This window comes from Bacillus rossius, chromosome 16 (genome assembly GCF_032445375.1).
Source record: "Bacillus rossius redtenbacheri isolate Brsri chromosome 16, Brsri_v3, whole genome shotgun sequence".
Taxonomy (NCBI): domain Eukaryota; kingdom Metazoa; phylum Arthropoda; class Insecta; order Phasmatodea; family Bacillidae; genus Bacillus; species Bacillus rossius.
This window is the reverse complement of record NC_086343.1, coordinates 5,559,118-5,575,383: the sequence shown is the minus strand read 5'-3', so window position 1 is coordinate 5,575,383 and position 16,266 is coordinate 5,559,118. Positions and strand designations below refer to the sequence as shown.

Below are 16,266 nucleotides of genomic sequence, written 5' to 3'. Positions count from 1 at the left end.
TACTTTAAAACTTTGTGGACGGTTGATTTGGTTAGGATAGCTACATTAAAGATACTGTGAAATCATGTAAACTGTTTCCTAGCGCTGGATAGCTACATATTAAAAAGTTATTTGCTAAGCAACCATAAAATGATTTTACAGTATTTTTAATATAGCTATACTTACCTAATATAAACAACCATCCACTAAACAGTCTATGTGGCATTTTTATACTGGAGAGAAAAAACGCGCGCTTAAAAATAAAAAAACATCCAGGGGGTAGGCGCTCCCGATCGGCTAACTTCGGAAAGGATCGGCATTTGCGGCCAGTTGCAGGAAGGTAGCATTGCTGCCGCTAGACTCTTGTCAAGAGAACCACCTGACATTCGGACGTGACAACGTCTTACAACTAGGGACCGGAAAAATTCGCGGATTCAATGACCTCTAGGATAGCCTCCATTACATCTCTGCATTTCTCAAGCAAACACGCGTGTTCATTGGTTGCTAAATTGTGAGGCGTCTCCTTTGGGTGGCTCGTGATTCGACGCTTCTTTGGTCGATAGTCTCTCATTGGCCCAGAGAGCTCCAGCTAAACCGCGAAGCCAATAGCAGAACCAGCAGAATTGTACAAATGTTTGAATTTCAGACTATCACGAAATGAATCCGCGAATTTTTCCGGTCTCTACTTAAAAATCGATGAACGCCGGCTGCACGCGCGAAAACAAATTGTCATGTTTCCGCCCGAGCCCGAGCGTGCAAGAACCGGCCGACCACCGTGCGAGAAAATTCTTCTATGATACCAAACAGGTTAGGGCGTGCTTTTTAACTAATTGTTTGTTGTTATATCTAAACAAATTAATTAAATTAAATTTTTGCAAAAAAAAATGTAAATAATATTTGAAAATTAAAAAAAAAATTATGCAATTTTTCGTCAATGTTTTCTTATGAGGTTATCACGTAAATTTATAGTCCGTAAACCGACTTCACAGACAACCCCCCCCCCCCTTTTTTATATGGCTACTTACAAGTCGCCGATTCGTCTTCCAAAGTATTAAAAATACTAGTTTCCCCTCCCCCATTTTCTACAAACTATCAAATCAAACTATAGAACATTTCATTCGCCTAAAAGCTGTTGAAACCGAGATAACGTCTTTCGGTCCCTGTTTCTCTCCCTTAAGGCTCACTCACACAAAATGCATCCTTTACTAGGTGGGCTCCTTAACCTGCTGTTAGCGTGAGCGTTGAGGAGCCAGCCTAGCCAGGGGTGTGTCAGTGTGTGTCAGTGAGGCGGGATGATAAGCGCGACGCTCGCTGGTGCTTCTAGCGCGGTGTCTAGGCTGTGGACTATCGCTAGGGACGTACCCAGGGGGGAGATACAGACCCCATTTACAGGATTTAAAAGAAAAGAAACACAAGCAAAGACAGAATAGGAAAATTAAAGCAAAGCAAAGCTATATAATTTTAAAGAGATTATTGTAGAAGAATTATTGTAATCGTTAGTGGTCTGAAATATGGTCACGGCCCGATGTGACTCGTACACAGAAGTGGCTGGAATTGTGTTTCCAAGCAATATGTATTTAATGCTGCTTTCGCATTTATACTTCTGACTAGTTTCAGCGAAATCATCAAATAATGGACATAATATTAATAACAAAGTATGAAAGACAAATAAAAGCCAAAATATATAAATATTAATTTTTCTTTTACGAAGCAAAATCATTACTTAAAATTTCTATGCGTGAACGTTAAAAGTCTACTGTTCGATTAGATTTCAGTGTTACAATAATTATTTATTTTGATATTCGACTGTGAAGACAACTTGCTGGTGAGGATGATGTAATGGTCGTGCTGGAACCTCGACTTCACGAGATCCCGACGCAGTCTTCTCGTCGTGCAAGGTACAACCAAATACACTAGAGACTAACACCGGACAGCTCTGTACTAACAACACAGGCGAGAGTGTGAAAAATAACCTAGCGGCAAGAGGTGTAACTACAAACATATTATATATATATATATATATATATATATATATATATATATATATATATATATATATATATATATATATAGTGTCAAATCATGTATAATATTTTCTGCTGTCAAACATTATAAATTTAATTTTTAAAAATTTAAGAACTGGAGGTTTAATATCTCTCATAAATCTGTACTATGATTAAAAAAAAAAGGTTTTTCCAAGAGAAAAGAAAGTTATTTTTGTTGCCATAATGTTGGTACCATTATGCATTTAACAGATACATGGTTCATACCGGGCATACCGTTTTGCCATCTATCGGACTGACGTGGCAACAACGCAAGGTTTTCACACACATTTTCTTGGAGCTGTCCGGTATTAGTCTCTGGTGTATTTGGTGCAAGTATGAGCTTGCGGCGGTGACCAGAAAAAAAAAACATTACGTGGCGGGGAAACGAAGGTAGATGTGCGATGCAGGTCCGTTGAGGAGTGGTTTCGAGAATCTGTAACCGGGGTGGTTCGCCCCTAAAACAATTACTCACGTTTCAGCCATTTATAGTATTATAAAAAAAATGAAATACCTGAAGAGAAGTACACAATACGCGCTCGGCTTGTTGTTGGATGGTGTTCGTGGTGGGAAGCCTAAGATGTCCATCAAGTTCTGTCCCTGCCCGAACACGCCCGAATATTCACCTTCGGCCAACCTCGGGATTATTATATACATATTTATATTTCTCTGTTTATTTTAATGTAGCTATACTAACCTAACTAACCGTTCATAGTGTTTTAAAGTGCTTTAATGTAGCTAACCTAACCGACCACTTTTAATATTTGAATTAATTTTTCCTGCGCAAAAAAATAAAACAAATCCCGAGGTTGGGCCGAAGGTGAATTGTTCGGGTGTAATCGGGAAGGGACGGATCTGGGATGTACATGTTAGGCTTCTCGTTCGTGGGTGGGCGGGGGCCAGCGGAGACGAGCGCTAGGCAGCGACGGCGGGGAGGTACGTACCTGGCGGGAGCTGCCTTCAGGCGCGTGGGTGCGGGGCTGTCACTGCCCTGCGCGCAGCCGGTCGCGCGCGACACTGCCTCGCAGCCGCCGCGGTCACTGCCATTGCCGCCTCCTACCTCCCTCCCTCTCCCCCTCCCTCATCCATCCTCCCCCCTTTCTCCTCCTCGTCGTCCGCTGCGCTCTTCCGTCATTCCCCAGCAGAATACCGGAGTCTTCTCACAGGCGTCACTATCAAGGTTTTCGAGAACGGAAAATACTTAATTTCCCCCCTTACTCACAATGACAAAATATCAATAATAATAAATTTTCTTTAACATTAAATTTAAAAAAAAATTAATAAAAATAGTTTCAAGTGGAGCCCATTTAGTTATTTAAGATTATTTATAACGTATCACCACCAGTCAAGGTTTATTGTGAGTAGTTTACCGTAGTCGATTCTGGTACAGGGTAAAGTTATGCCAGTTCTCAAACTTCTCAGGCTGCTCCCCTCCGGTCGCTTGTAAACGTGACCACGCGTACCTGAAGTTAAAAGGTTCCAAAAAAAAATTGTAAATTAGTTGGTATTCCGACCGCTTCTCCTAAGGTTGATTGCACTTTGAAAAAAAATTTTGTTGAGTGCGAAATACGAAAAAAGGGGGCCACCACTCGGTGAATCTGTCGGGAGTGGAGGCCTCGCCAGAGGGTTTCGGGAGTTTTGAAAATATGTTTAAACCCCCCTAGACCCAGTGTCCATCCAGGCGAACGATGCCTCTCCCAGGGATCTGTTTCGCAAAATTTTTTTTTTTTGAGTGCACAACCGCTCATGCGTACACCGAAACTGCTTCTGCAGACACCACGTGGTCGTCTCGGGTTGGACTGCGAGCGCTGCGTTCGTGTCTCCGCGACTTCGCATGTCGCCGTGCGGTGACCTTAAAACAACGGCGTTACGTAACGAGCTGGCTAAACCTGGAGGCCGGGTCTGTCAACTACGCAACACGCAAAAAATAAAACCCAACATAAACATCGACCAGCATTCAACTTGCGTTTCCGCCGACCACGGCCTCCCACAAGGGTAGGTCCAGGGCCCGCACTCAGTCCTGTTTATTTTATATCTCAGTGTGTGAAATACATAAACATACTCGCTGTGGTTATTTTTAAAGTAAAATAATTTTATAAATGAAAGCTTAGTTTGGACTTATAAAATAGTAACCATAATTTAACCCTGTGTATTTTCAGGTTCAATAACATCCTAAAAAAAAGAGTGTTGGTAAGAAATAACCATGCAGTCATAATGTAGCAGGTAACTGTAAAATTATGGCGAGAAGGGGGGGGGGGGGGGAGGTTGTTTCTCCGATCCTAGGTCCAGGCCCCGTAATCGAATGTGGGGGCCATGCCGCCGACCTTATTTGAAGTGTAGCGAAGTCTTTTAAAGACCACGATGTTTTTTTTATTCATCACGTGTTCATTTTTTCTACTTTCGCACAGTTGAATTATTAACAAGAGAAGCCCGGGGAGGAAATTGATTCTCTTCTGTTTTGCAGTTTGGAGTTGGGGTACCTAGGTGACGCGTACCTAATCAACGACCGTGATTTCCTTGCTGTGATTGCGTGTTGCGTTATCGCGTCGTTTATAACCCAAGCCTAACCTTTACGTAAATCGTGTGACTGTTGATTTTTTTTGACGTGATAACGTCTTATAAATCGCGAACGCCGGCTGCATGCACGAAAAATTTGTCACGTCCCGCCTGAGCCGAGCGTGCAAGAACCGGCCAACCACCGTGCGAGAAAATCTTCTATTGTATCAAACAGGTTAAGGCGGGCTTTTTGACTAATTGTTCGTGATTATATTTAAACAAATTAATTTAAATTAAATTTGTAAAAACTGTAAATAATATTTGAAAATTAAAAAGTATGCAATTTTTCATCAATGTTTTCTTATGACGTTATCACGTAAAATTATCGTCCGAAAACCGACTTTACAGACAACCCCCCCCCCCCCTTTTTTTTTTCTTTACGAATATGTGACATAGCCTTATTGATAGCCGAAGCTTGTAGTGTAGGCAAACTCCCCCCTCCTTTATTCCTAAAAAAAAAAAAAAATGATGTACTGGTTGTGCCCTTAATTCATTTCATCGAATGCATAGTGATCAGTGCTGGGCCTTGTGGGTCACGTGTCCAGGAGGCGTAAGTTTCATCTTGAAACTCTTAATTTATAGTATATAATAACATTCCTTTTTACTTTTAAATTAGAGTTTTTTTTTGGTCCAAATAATAAAAATATTTAGGTACACGTCAACAATAATACCAATGTTTAATATGCTGAAATATATTAGTACCTATATAATGTTTTTTAAATATTTTTTTATTACAAATACAAATAAGACTGCGGAGTGTCGCGGGTTGGAAACTTGCCTGTGCCATGCGGCAAGGATGTGCCTTTAAAACAGTCTGAGCCTGAGGATGGGAACAGGTCTTGCTTCCCGAAACGTCGCAGCCTGTGGTGGCCCATCTGTCTTGTCGTTTTGTTGTCCAAGATCGATCGATATTTTTTTGTATTTAATTACTGTTTTCGTTACGACTGTCTCGTCCTTGTCAGCCCAATGGGCTCGTCTGTTGTGTGATATTTTTTCTTCTTCTAATTACCTTCCACGGGATTTTCTGTGCGGTTTATGCATTTAACTTCTTACATCGGCTCGTTTTCTGTGTAGTCGCATATTCATCCTTTTTTGTTTATTATTCAGGTTTCTCAATGGCAAGAACGCTTATGTAATAATTACATTGCACAATACGTAAAGCGCCCCCCCCCCCTCCCTTCCCAAACACAATCTCACCAAGACATCCTGGAACTGTTGTGTCTGGAAGGAAAATTGACAGAAGGGAAAAAAAAATCATTTTACAAACGTTTTTGTAAATAAACAAATTAATGAGTTATAAGATAACTGCAAAAACAAATGTGTTCGAAATATACAGTTTCATAACATGATTTACTGTTTTCGACATAATTTTCCTCCGCAATAGCACGAAATGTTTCGTGTTATCCCCAGCACCGGGATGCATTGCAGTCATCTGACGTTAGGGTCGTTTGTATTCGAGACATTTTAATTAAATTGAGGCTTAGCTACGTCCCGCCGTACCTTTCAGTCTATTTGTACTTAGTAATTTACGATTTATATCCCAATGATAAATTGATTTTATACAGACTTTTGAATTTTCGGGTCATTGTGTACATTCTAGTTGGTATTATTTACCTTCTGTGGTAGTAAATATTATTGTTATTATTAATATTATTATTGAAGTTATACTTCTTTAAGAGCGTTATGAAAAAAAATGACAAGTTGAATTTTTCGATACGCGCGCACCATGCAACGAAATTTACACAGGATGAAAAGAAGGCTACATACAAACAACAATTTTATATGTACTTTTAAATCATCGTATCGTTGTATCAATGATTGAGTGCTTGAATTGTAACGAAATAAATCAAAGGAAAAAGAACTGAAATGTGTCGAAAGGTTACCTGACTGTACATATTAATGTGAAATAACCGAAATAATCTACAAAGAATAGGTACTGGCAGGAGTCCTTCGTGTTTGATATTTCGCAGAGACGCGTCACCGATGCGAAGACCACAGGCCAGTTCAGTGCCTGGTGTTCTGTGAACCAGTGGATTGCAGACAATGTTGCCGCGAGGAGTACACAGTGAACTTTCTCCACGTCGCCAGTTCTCTGTTTAGAGGCACAGCCACTATTAAAAGCACAAATTGGAAGAGAAAACTCGCTAACGAAGCTAAAGAGGGTTCCTGTTCCGTTATGCAGGGTGGGCTAAAAGTCACGTAGCGGTTATAATTCGCGGGTGCGAGGGAATGAGGGGATAAGTCAAATGTTGGCAAAAATGTTTTTTTTTTTATGGTACGGGATAAAGGAGAACAAGCTCTACAAATTGGTCCAAATGGGTTAAGTCTAGCACCCTTGTGTGTTATTCTATGGCACTGAACTTTTGGAGTTACATCACAAACTGACAGTTTTCGTGCGTGAAAAAGGGGATAAGTAATTTACAATGACATTTTGACATTGCCCTTTTTCCCGCGCACCCGCGAATTGTGAAGAACTTTTATTTACATGTTTTTTCACAGACTTAAAGACCAAAGATGGGAAAGTGTTTACACTTTATGTGTGGCATGCAATTCGTGATAACTAATGGAAACTAATGATAAATAAAACAAGTTATTCGCATTTATAACCCCTTCGTGACTTTTAGCCCACCCTGTACTTGCATGGAGGTGAAGGCATCCAAACTCGAGATAAGCCCCGTGCTTTACGTAACTGCCTTAGCCTCGTTGTAACGTGTTGTAAACGCAGTGGAGCACGTTGTAACTTGAAAGGACATTAATTTCTAATGTAAGTCAAAATACGTAGGAAATGCATAGGATTTTCTCTCCCTCCCCCAAAAGTTATTTGTAAAGACATAAATATCTTCAGAAATCACCCGTTACAATGGTTTCACATAAATATACCACAAACTTCTGAAAAGTAGTAATGTTAAATAGTAGGCTACTTGTCGAAAAAAGAAGGCATATTGAAAAAAGTAATTTGGACTTATCCCATTTACCTTGAGTTAATGGAGGTAGCTACCACTTTTTCGCATTGAATTTTGCAAAAGTGTTATTGTTTGAAAGTGTTATCACAAATTTCGAAGAAGTTTCTTGGGTATTTCCTTAATCAAACTGTAAGGCTTCAAAATAGGTTAGCGTCGGGGTGTGTTTCTTGCGGCTATGTCGATGGGTCCTAGAGTGACCATATCCGAAAAACCTTGAAACCTGGCATCCAATAAGATTTATTTATTTTTTTTCCCTCGTCGTGAAAGCGGATTGCGCGATCGTCGGTTGATTTCGCCGCGCGGACGTATTTCAAACGCTCCAGCGCAGCGGTGCAATTTCGCCGGCAGTCGAATCAATCCTCGAGTTCCGACACGGCACAGCAGCGCCCCGCCGACTGACGGATCACGAGACACGTGTCCTTCCTGCCCCCCCCCACCCCCCCTCACGTTATGTGTCCTTGGAAGAGAAGCCTGAGATGTACATCAAGTTCTGTCCCTTCCCGTTTACACCCGAACAATTCACCTTCGGCCAATTTCGGGATTTGTTTTATTTTTGCGCATGAAAAAATGAATTCAAATATCAAAAGTGGTCGGTTAGGTTAGCTGCATTAAAACACTTTTGAACACTATGAACGGTTAGTTAGGTTAGTATAGCTACATTAGAATAAACAGAGAAATATAAATATATATAAATAAACCCGAGGTTGGCCGAAGGTGAATTGTTCGGGTGTAATCGGGCAGGGACAGAACTTGATGTACATCTCAGGCTTCCCGTCCTTGGAAGGACCACCGCCTGCGTGGAAGATTTGGTCTTCCGTCGTGAGCAGTTTTCTCTCGGCGAGGTTTCCTTCAAGGTTTGAAATCGCAGCCAATCGGGTGCTTGTTTTGAACTCTATAGCTCTCGATAACGCGGCGTTTTTTTATTGGAGCGACGGAACAACGGTGCTGCCATCTGTGGCGGATGGCGCGAACTCAAGTTCGCAAAGACAAAGGGAAACTTTATAGTATTGACTCTTTAATGAATTTTTTTTACAATATGGGGAGTAATTTTCCTGATCGAAAAATCAGTTCCAAAGCCTGGGTTAATATTTCTAAAAAGTCTTTCTGTTTTTACCATGCATGGTGCCAAATATGATTAAATTATTATTTTTTTTTAAATTTAATAATTTAAGGTTTATTTTCTTCGCCATAAATCTGTAAAAGTGATTTTAAAAAGAAAAACGTTATGATGGAACAGGAAGTTATTTTCGTTGTCATAACGTCGGTACCGTAAATGTATTAAAAACACCCTCATCTGTGGTTCATGGTGGGTATACCGTCTGCCAAGTAACGGACTGACGTGCTGTAACGACACCCAAGTTTTCACACACAAACACCAGCAATTGTAATGCATGTTTTTCTGCGTGTTTGGTCTTAACGTCCGTTCTAACCGACAAAAAAACGTTGGGACGAATATTTTTTTTTTTCGGTACGAACTTTTGACGTGACAACGTCTTATAAATCGATGAACGCCGGCTGCACGCACGAAAAAGTGTCCCGTAACGCACATTGTCCCGTTACGCGTTGTCCCGTTAGTAGAAAATTTCATCAATGTTTTGTTATGACGTTGTCACGTTAAACCATCGTCCGTAAACCGACTTTACAGGCAACCAATTTTTTTTTTTAAAGAAGGAAAGCGCCCCACGAGAGTTGGGAAGCTTGCGCGCACGTGACTTCCGGCGTGTGCTCTTGCTGACGTCACGAGGCCGGGGTCCGTGCGCGGCAAGACGCGCTGTGAGTCTCCCTTGTGGGTCAGCGGGGCAGTGGCTGGTCAGCCCCGGCCCGACCAATGAGACTGCACGCCTGCAGGGATCCGTGCAGGCGGGTTGCATCCGGGTCGCGACCTTGGGTCCAGCAGGGGTGGACAGAGCTCACGTTAGTTGTTTTAATTATGGTTCCTATTTTATGAGTCCAGACTAAGCTTTCATTTATAAAATTATTCTACTTTAAAAATAACCATAGCGAGTATTTATATTTATTTCACACACTAAGATAAAAATGAAAGTAGTTACAGATAAAATAAAATTAGCCGTAGGTGAGTAAAATCTTCTTAAAATTTCATTGGATGGAAAAATATTTTTTTTAGTTTGTAAAAAAATTATGATAGGTAGACATTTAAAAATAAACAGGGCTGGGCTCTGGGTCCAGGGGTCCACCCAGCCCCGCCCTTGTGGGGTCCATGGTGATCGCTGCAATTTTTTAAATTTTTTTTCCTAACCTAACTAAAACTAAGTGTATTCGGGAGGGGTCCGGGTTAGAGATGAGACCTAGGTGCATCTCTGGTCGAAGCCCATACGCTCTAATCATGCAGGTGTTAAAACCATGCAGGGAGAGGGGTCGCATGCATCGTGTGCTAGGAGGGGATTGGCCAGCCATGGATAGAGATTGGCGCCATGTTCATAATTCTAGACTATAACTAGAGATATGGGTTGGGCCCAGGTAAAGCCTGCGCAGACACAGGGGAAAGCCCTGGGCACTGTCATGCGAGGAGCAAGTGCAGGAGAATACAGGAGACAGAGATGGTCTGGAAGAAGAGCTGGACAGAGAAGAAAAGAGTCTGACATGCGGGGGGGTTGGGCCAATGGCGGCTCCAGGAAGACCTCTCTGGCAGGGCTCTCGCACACAGGAGGATGCAGTTGGTAATCATGACATTGCCCTTGGGATATCCACTGAATATATGGTCTCAAATACTGACATTTAGTATTATCGTACAAATTTTGATTGAAAGAAGAGTTCAGCACATTAACGAAAGTATTTAAGTTAACAATATTCCCTACAAAGAAATAAGAAGTGAAATTTGGGTTCGGAAGGGGCTTATCGCCCCCTGCGGCCTTCCTCTGGAGCCGCGCTTGGGTTGGGCCAGGGCCAGTGCAAGGTAAATTGGCGTCCTAGGCGAAAAACCTTAATTGCCCCCCCCCCCCCTCAAAATACATCACGTAAGCCTAAGATTTTGTCAACAATCAAATGTAAGCAGGCTTGTGTTTTTTTTTACTTTTTTACTTATTACAAATCATGAACAGGTCACCGTGGACTTTAAATAATTACTTACATCAATATAAACATTCCGAACTGTTTCAAAAAATCCATTTTCATCTGGTTTCAGTAATCGTTAAACATATTACATGAGCTGTTGTGTGTCGTGCTGCGCCGCCCCCAGCTACTTGGCGCCCTGGGCGGTTGTCTAGTTCGCCTGTGTGGACGCGCCGGCCCTGGGTTGGGCACTTGAACTATGATCGCTGCACTGTGAGGGAGTCCCTGAGAGACCGGACAACAGGGAACGTGAAGATGTCGGCCCGGGGGACCGGTTGTTTACGTAACGACCGGGACTGCACCACCCGGTCCACGTCAGCATCCAGCATCCAGCATCCAGCATCCCTGCTCCTGACCCGTTAGCACAGCCTGCCCGTCTGCCCGGCGCAGACCGCCTCTCTTCGACTCCAGATATCCGCCAGACGATTAAAAAAAAAAATAGCTTCGATGAAGCATTCATAATGTTCTCTTGAAAAAAAAAAGGGGGGTTGTCCGAAAAGTCGGTTTACGGACGATAATTTTACGTCATAACGTCATAAGAAACACTGATGGAAAATTGCATACTTTTTTTAATTTTCAAATATTATTTACAGTTTTTGCAAAATTTAATTTGAATAAATTGTTTAGATATAATCACGAACAATTAGTTAAACAAACCCGCCTTAAACTGTTTGATATTATAGAAGATTTTCTCGCACGGTGGTTGGGCCGGTTCTTGCACGCTCGGCTCAGGCTGAACGTGACAATGAGTCATGCGTTCGCCGATTTATAAGACGTTATCACGTCAATAAATTTAGACAGCATTCTGATGGAAAATAAAGTTACTTTCGTTGTCATGATGTTGGTGCCACAAATTCATCTAACGTATCAATCGCTCACCCTCTGCCATCTGACATACTGACGTGCCAGCTAACACCAGGTTTTCACACAGAAATCGTGCATCTGTCCCAGTGGCGTAGCCAGGGGGGGGGGGGTTAGGGTTTTAACCCCCCCCCCCTTAGCACCAAATCTTTAATTAATTTTTTATTCATCCCTCAAACAAATTTCATATTAAAATTAATAAAATTTTTACCATTACAATATTTAAATTTAAGTACCGAAAACTTCTAAAATAGCACTATTTTACACCTTAAAATCCTAATTTTCCCGGGGGAGGACCTCCGGACCCCCCGCTTTAATACGGGGGGGGGGGGGGGGGAAAGATGCTTCTTAACACCCCCCATACACAAATCCTGGCTACGCCACTGCTGTCCTGCAAGTGGATTAGATATACGGCGAACAGTCATTCTTCATGAAATAAAAATATTATATCAATTTATGGCTGGATAATGTAACTGATGAGATTTCTCTAATATTCAAATAATGTGGTACTACTTTTAATCATTATTTTAAGTTATGTGTTCTGGATAAATTTATTATTTATCTTACATAAAAAAATTGATAACTTGTTACAAATGTACAGAATTTAAAGTTATATTGTAAGACTACTGCACGAAGACATAATATAGGAGCAAGATTAGCACTCACGCAGGAATTGAGCTTTTGTCAGCGTCAGATCTGTATGTTGTAAATGTTACAACATAACCATATTTGTCCCATTGCATCTGCTCTTGCCCAGGATTGGAGTGTGCTAGGCTGGTTATTAACCGAATTCTGCAACACTCGCGCCCGGATATGAGAATGCACTGTCGCAGTATCTTCGAGTGACAGGAATTTTTTTCCTGGGATTTGACAAGGTTTCTGTTGATTTAATTTACGATATATATACTGCTGAGTAGCAGTAGGTAACTGGTCCCTGACGATGGCGACTGCAACGTCGACCGAAACGTCGGTGAATTATTAGCCAAATACACGGCTACAACCCAGAAGCCAAGCTACTTTACAGTAGGTTTATGTTTCTTGATACTGAACACAGTTCGAAATGGCATGTGACATCCATGTGGTTCTCGGTTGGTAATTTCATGGACTTGAACTTGGTAATTGGCATGACCTTGCATAAGCAAAGAAAGAAAGAAAGAAAGAAAGCATGTAATCAGCTTCGTGGTTGTTCTCTTATGCGACACTGGCCATGTTAGTTTCTGTTTGAGTGTGTTTTAGTGTTGGTTGAACTTTACGTCTCCTGTGGATATAATTTTATTGCTACAAATATGTTATATATATTTTATTATTTCTCGTTAAAAATTGTATAGTAATGATTGATTCATACAAGAGACAAATAGTCTACATTTCACAAAAAAAAGTATTAAATCACTTTTAGAGTATCCAAAATTTTTACTTTCATTAGAAATTTTTCTGTTAAGTATATCTATAATAACTTGACTGTTGCTGATTATAATATGGTTCAGTTACTTAACGCATTAATTAATTTTTTTTAGGAATTAATTTTTTTTTTTTGGAAATATATTTTGTTTTGGTTGGTCAAAGATGTTTAAAACAAATCGTTTTTCCTGTTTATATTTGAACTATAAATAATTTAATATTCCAAATAACTTTAAATTTTTTAATTCCAAAAGACAGTTTCTGACTTGTGTAATTTTTAGTTGGTTGTTAGCTTATTTCTTAACTTTTTTAAATGATATAAAGGCTAACTTTAAAAATAATTTTGTTCATCTCAAGCAGTAAAATTGTTCTAAACAAAAAAATATTTTATACACCAAACCAATTTCACTTGATTTACAGCTGAGTTAGATTTTTCAATTTGTGTTAAAACTTATAAATAATGTGTAAAAGATATTATGAGATTGGCCCGGGGGGGGGGGAGGGGGGAGGGTGCAACACCCTTTAAAAGGGAAAAAAATTATAAAACAAGGAGTAAAAAGCTGTAGATAGTAAAATTTTGTAACTAATACTCAAAACTAGTGTTAAAAAATTTTAGGTTATTTTAAAAAAATGTTCTCCACCCAATTATGTTATATTGTGATAAATTCCCCCCCCCCCCCCCCTGTTTTATGTTGGATTAAGCCCTTGTATTAATTTATTATATATTAATTTTTTTCTTCAGTATTCCTGTTAAAATTTAATTTACATTTGATAATCCGGCACGGCTGGGCTCCCGATTGTACCAGATTAAAGAATGCCCTTCTGGCGGAGGTATTCCGGAAGTATGCTTTAGAAATTTCAAATGAGAGGTGAAGGAAGTGTGGCGAGGATTGATTTTTTCCCCCTAACCTAACTTATTCTAAATGTGTTTGTTTGAGAAGGGTCTGGGTAAGGGAAGACCGAGTGCGTTCCAGGCTTGAAGCCTTTACGTCCAATCGTGCTGGGCTTCAGTCATGTAGAAAGGCTAGCGTGCATCATGTACTTCATTTTGGGATTGGCCAGCCACGGCAGCGGATTGAAGCCATGACCGAGTCCCTCGTCTTAGATCTAGACTACAACTAGTTAACTCGGGACCAGGATGAAACCTTGCGCTCAGTCGTGCGGGTTGCAATAACTAGAGACCGGAAAAATTCGCAGATTCATTTCGCGATAGTTTGAAACTCATACACGTATACCTTTAAGCTGCTCTTGCTATTGGCTCGCATGTTCGTCTGGGCTACTCTGGGCCAATGAGAAACCCCTCCAACCAAAGAAGTGACGAATCTCGGGATAAAACCAGTTGAGACGACTCACAAGTCAGCAGCCAACGAACTGGCGTTATTTGCCCCGAGTGTACAGATGACTGTGTAGACTATCCTGGAGGTCATCGAAACCGCGAATTTTTCAGGTCCCTAGCAATAAGTCACGCTTTTAAAGCGCAGGTTTAAGTATCCGGGACAAAAGAGGATCGTGTGGTCCGCATCAGGCTTGTATCCGCACGTGGAGTTTGTGTACCTAGCCAGGGCTGCACATCTGGTGGCGGGCGAAGGAAGTTTCGTCACCCACCCGGCTGCCAGGCAGCTCGTGAAATTTGTGAATAAATTAAATGGTCCTCCCACTTGGTCCGGCGGCTAGCACGGGTTCGAATCCCGGCCAGTCCAAGACCGGGTTGTTTTTGATGTCCCTTTCACCCGCACCCCTCGAGAGGCCGGCATTTCTCAAAGTTCCCCTCCCAATATGCGCCCTTGAAGGGTAGTGTGGGAGTATCTTCCTGTTCTCTTTTAGAACATTCCAGAGCTTTCATAACACATAACTATTAGGGATCACTCCCTGTTGTTTGGTCGGGAGGGTATTAGAGTTTCGGCAATGACCAGCGGCTGGGGCCACCAACCCAGCATAGTCACCGCCTCAGCCCCTCTACCTAGCTCAGCTGACCGGACAGTTGGCTGTGTCCTGAGCCCTGAGACTTTGTCAGCACCGCTGGCGCCTTCACCCAATATCCCACGAGAGGCAGTGGGAAACCACCGCGGAATCATCCTGCCTCGGCAAGGATGGAGGAGTGCTCGGACTGTCTGCTCGATCAGACGACACGGCGACACAGTGTGTGTTGTCATCACACAGCTATAGCGGGGCCTCGTGGTCCGCGCGCCGGAGCCGGGCATCGAACCAAGGACCCCGCGAGGAGTCCCAGGCCACTGCCTCTTGTCGTGAAGTAGAGGTTATGTGTGGCTGTCTTTGTGAAGGAGGGGGGGGGGGGGGCAGTGGCCTGTGCTCACGACAGCCAGCGGTGGGGTGGTCCTGTCGTCCTGTTTCGCACTGGCGTGTATCTTCATTAATTTTTGTGGAGTGTATTTTATAGATAGTATTTAAATCGTCCATGACCTGTGATTTAGTGGTATTATTTGTTTATTTAGATGTATGGGACTATTATACCATTTTTTTGTATATTTTTTAATACTATTTTTAGTGGTGTAACTTGTGTCTGTAATTTTTATTTCTTTTATCCATTCTATTACACTTTTATTCAAAAGATATTTTAAAATTGTTTTATACTATATAGTTGCTCATCATTAATAAATATGTATATATATATATATAATTCTCTAATATTGTGTATGTCTTGTCCGTCTTTGATTGGTTCGTTGTATGTTTTAAGTTCATATATTATGTTACTGTCTCCTATTTGATAATCGATTTGAACAATTTGATAATTCAATATGGAACACCTATGATTTCATATTGGGAAGCACCAAATTTAAGCCAATCACTATTGACATATCATTCATTTCTTTAAAGTTATTTGCTACGTATTAATGAAATAATTTTTAAAAAAATTAATTATTATATTTATTATATAATTATTTTATACTATGTATTATTGTTTTATATGTTGTGTAATATATTATGTATTATACATGTTTTATATTATATATACTTAATATATTACAGTTCTTGGTATCTGCTTCCGTATCTCCTTCACATGATCAGTCTGTAAGCGGGTTGTACGAGTGCAGAAACACATGAGGTCGGTGGCGGTGGTGGTGGTTGTGGTGGTTTGAGCAGGCATCGACGACGCGAGGGACCGCCTGAAGGGGGCGCTGCAGGAGCTGCTGGGGCAGAGCAGCGACTCCTCGCTGAGCAGCAGCGACGAGGAGCGCGAGGAGTCCGCCAGACCCGCGCCCGTCAAGAAGTGAGTCCGTCCCCTGGCCCCCCCCGAACACTTCCACCGAGCCGCCTTTCGGTCCATCCACACACATCCATCTCGGGCATCGGCGTAGCTGTGTTCATAATGTGGGGGGGGGGGGGGACAAATAATGATTTTGATGTCATGTAAACCCATTCCCCTCTTACTAAGACGG

The 16,266-nt window shown here is 41.5% G+C and overlaps 2 protein-coding genes across 3 annotated transcripts in view; one reads left to right on the top strand and one right to left on the bottom strand.

Annotated features, from left to right (window-relative positions):
- The window catches only part of LOC134539794 (facilitated trehalose transporter Tret1-like), a 41,865-nt gene extending 38,831 nt beyond the window's left edge, over window positions 1–3,034 (bottom strand). The window contains exon 1 of the mRNA XM_063382062.1: window positions 2,966–3,034. The gene's annotated coding sequence lies outside the window, so the exon portion shown is untranslated. The remainder of the gene's footprint in view (window positions 1–2,965) is intronic.
- Window positions 1–16,266, top strand: part of LOC134539795 (protein lin-37 homolog) — a 58,013-nt gene that overhangs the window by 28,605 nt on the left and 13,142 nt on the right. For both annotated transcript variants that reach the window (XM_063382064.1, XM_063382063.1), the window contains exon 3: window positions 15,971–16,097. In XM_063382064.1, coding sequence (XP_063238134.1) covers window positions 15,971–16,097 — 127 coding nt within the window. The remainder of the gene's footprint in view (window positions 1–15,970; window positions 16,098–16,266) is intronic.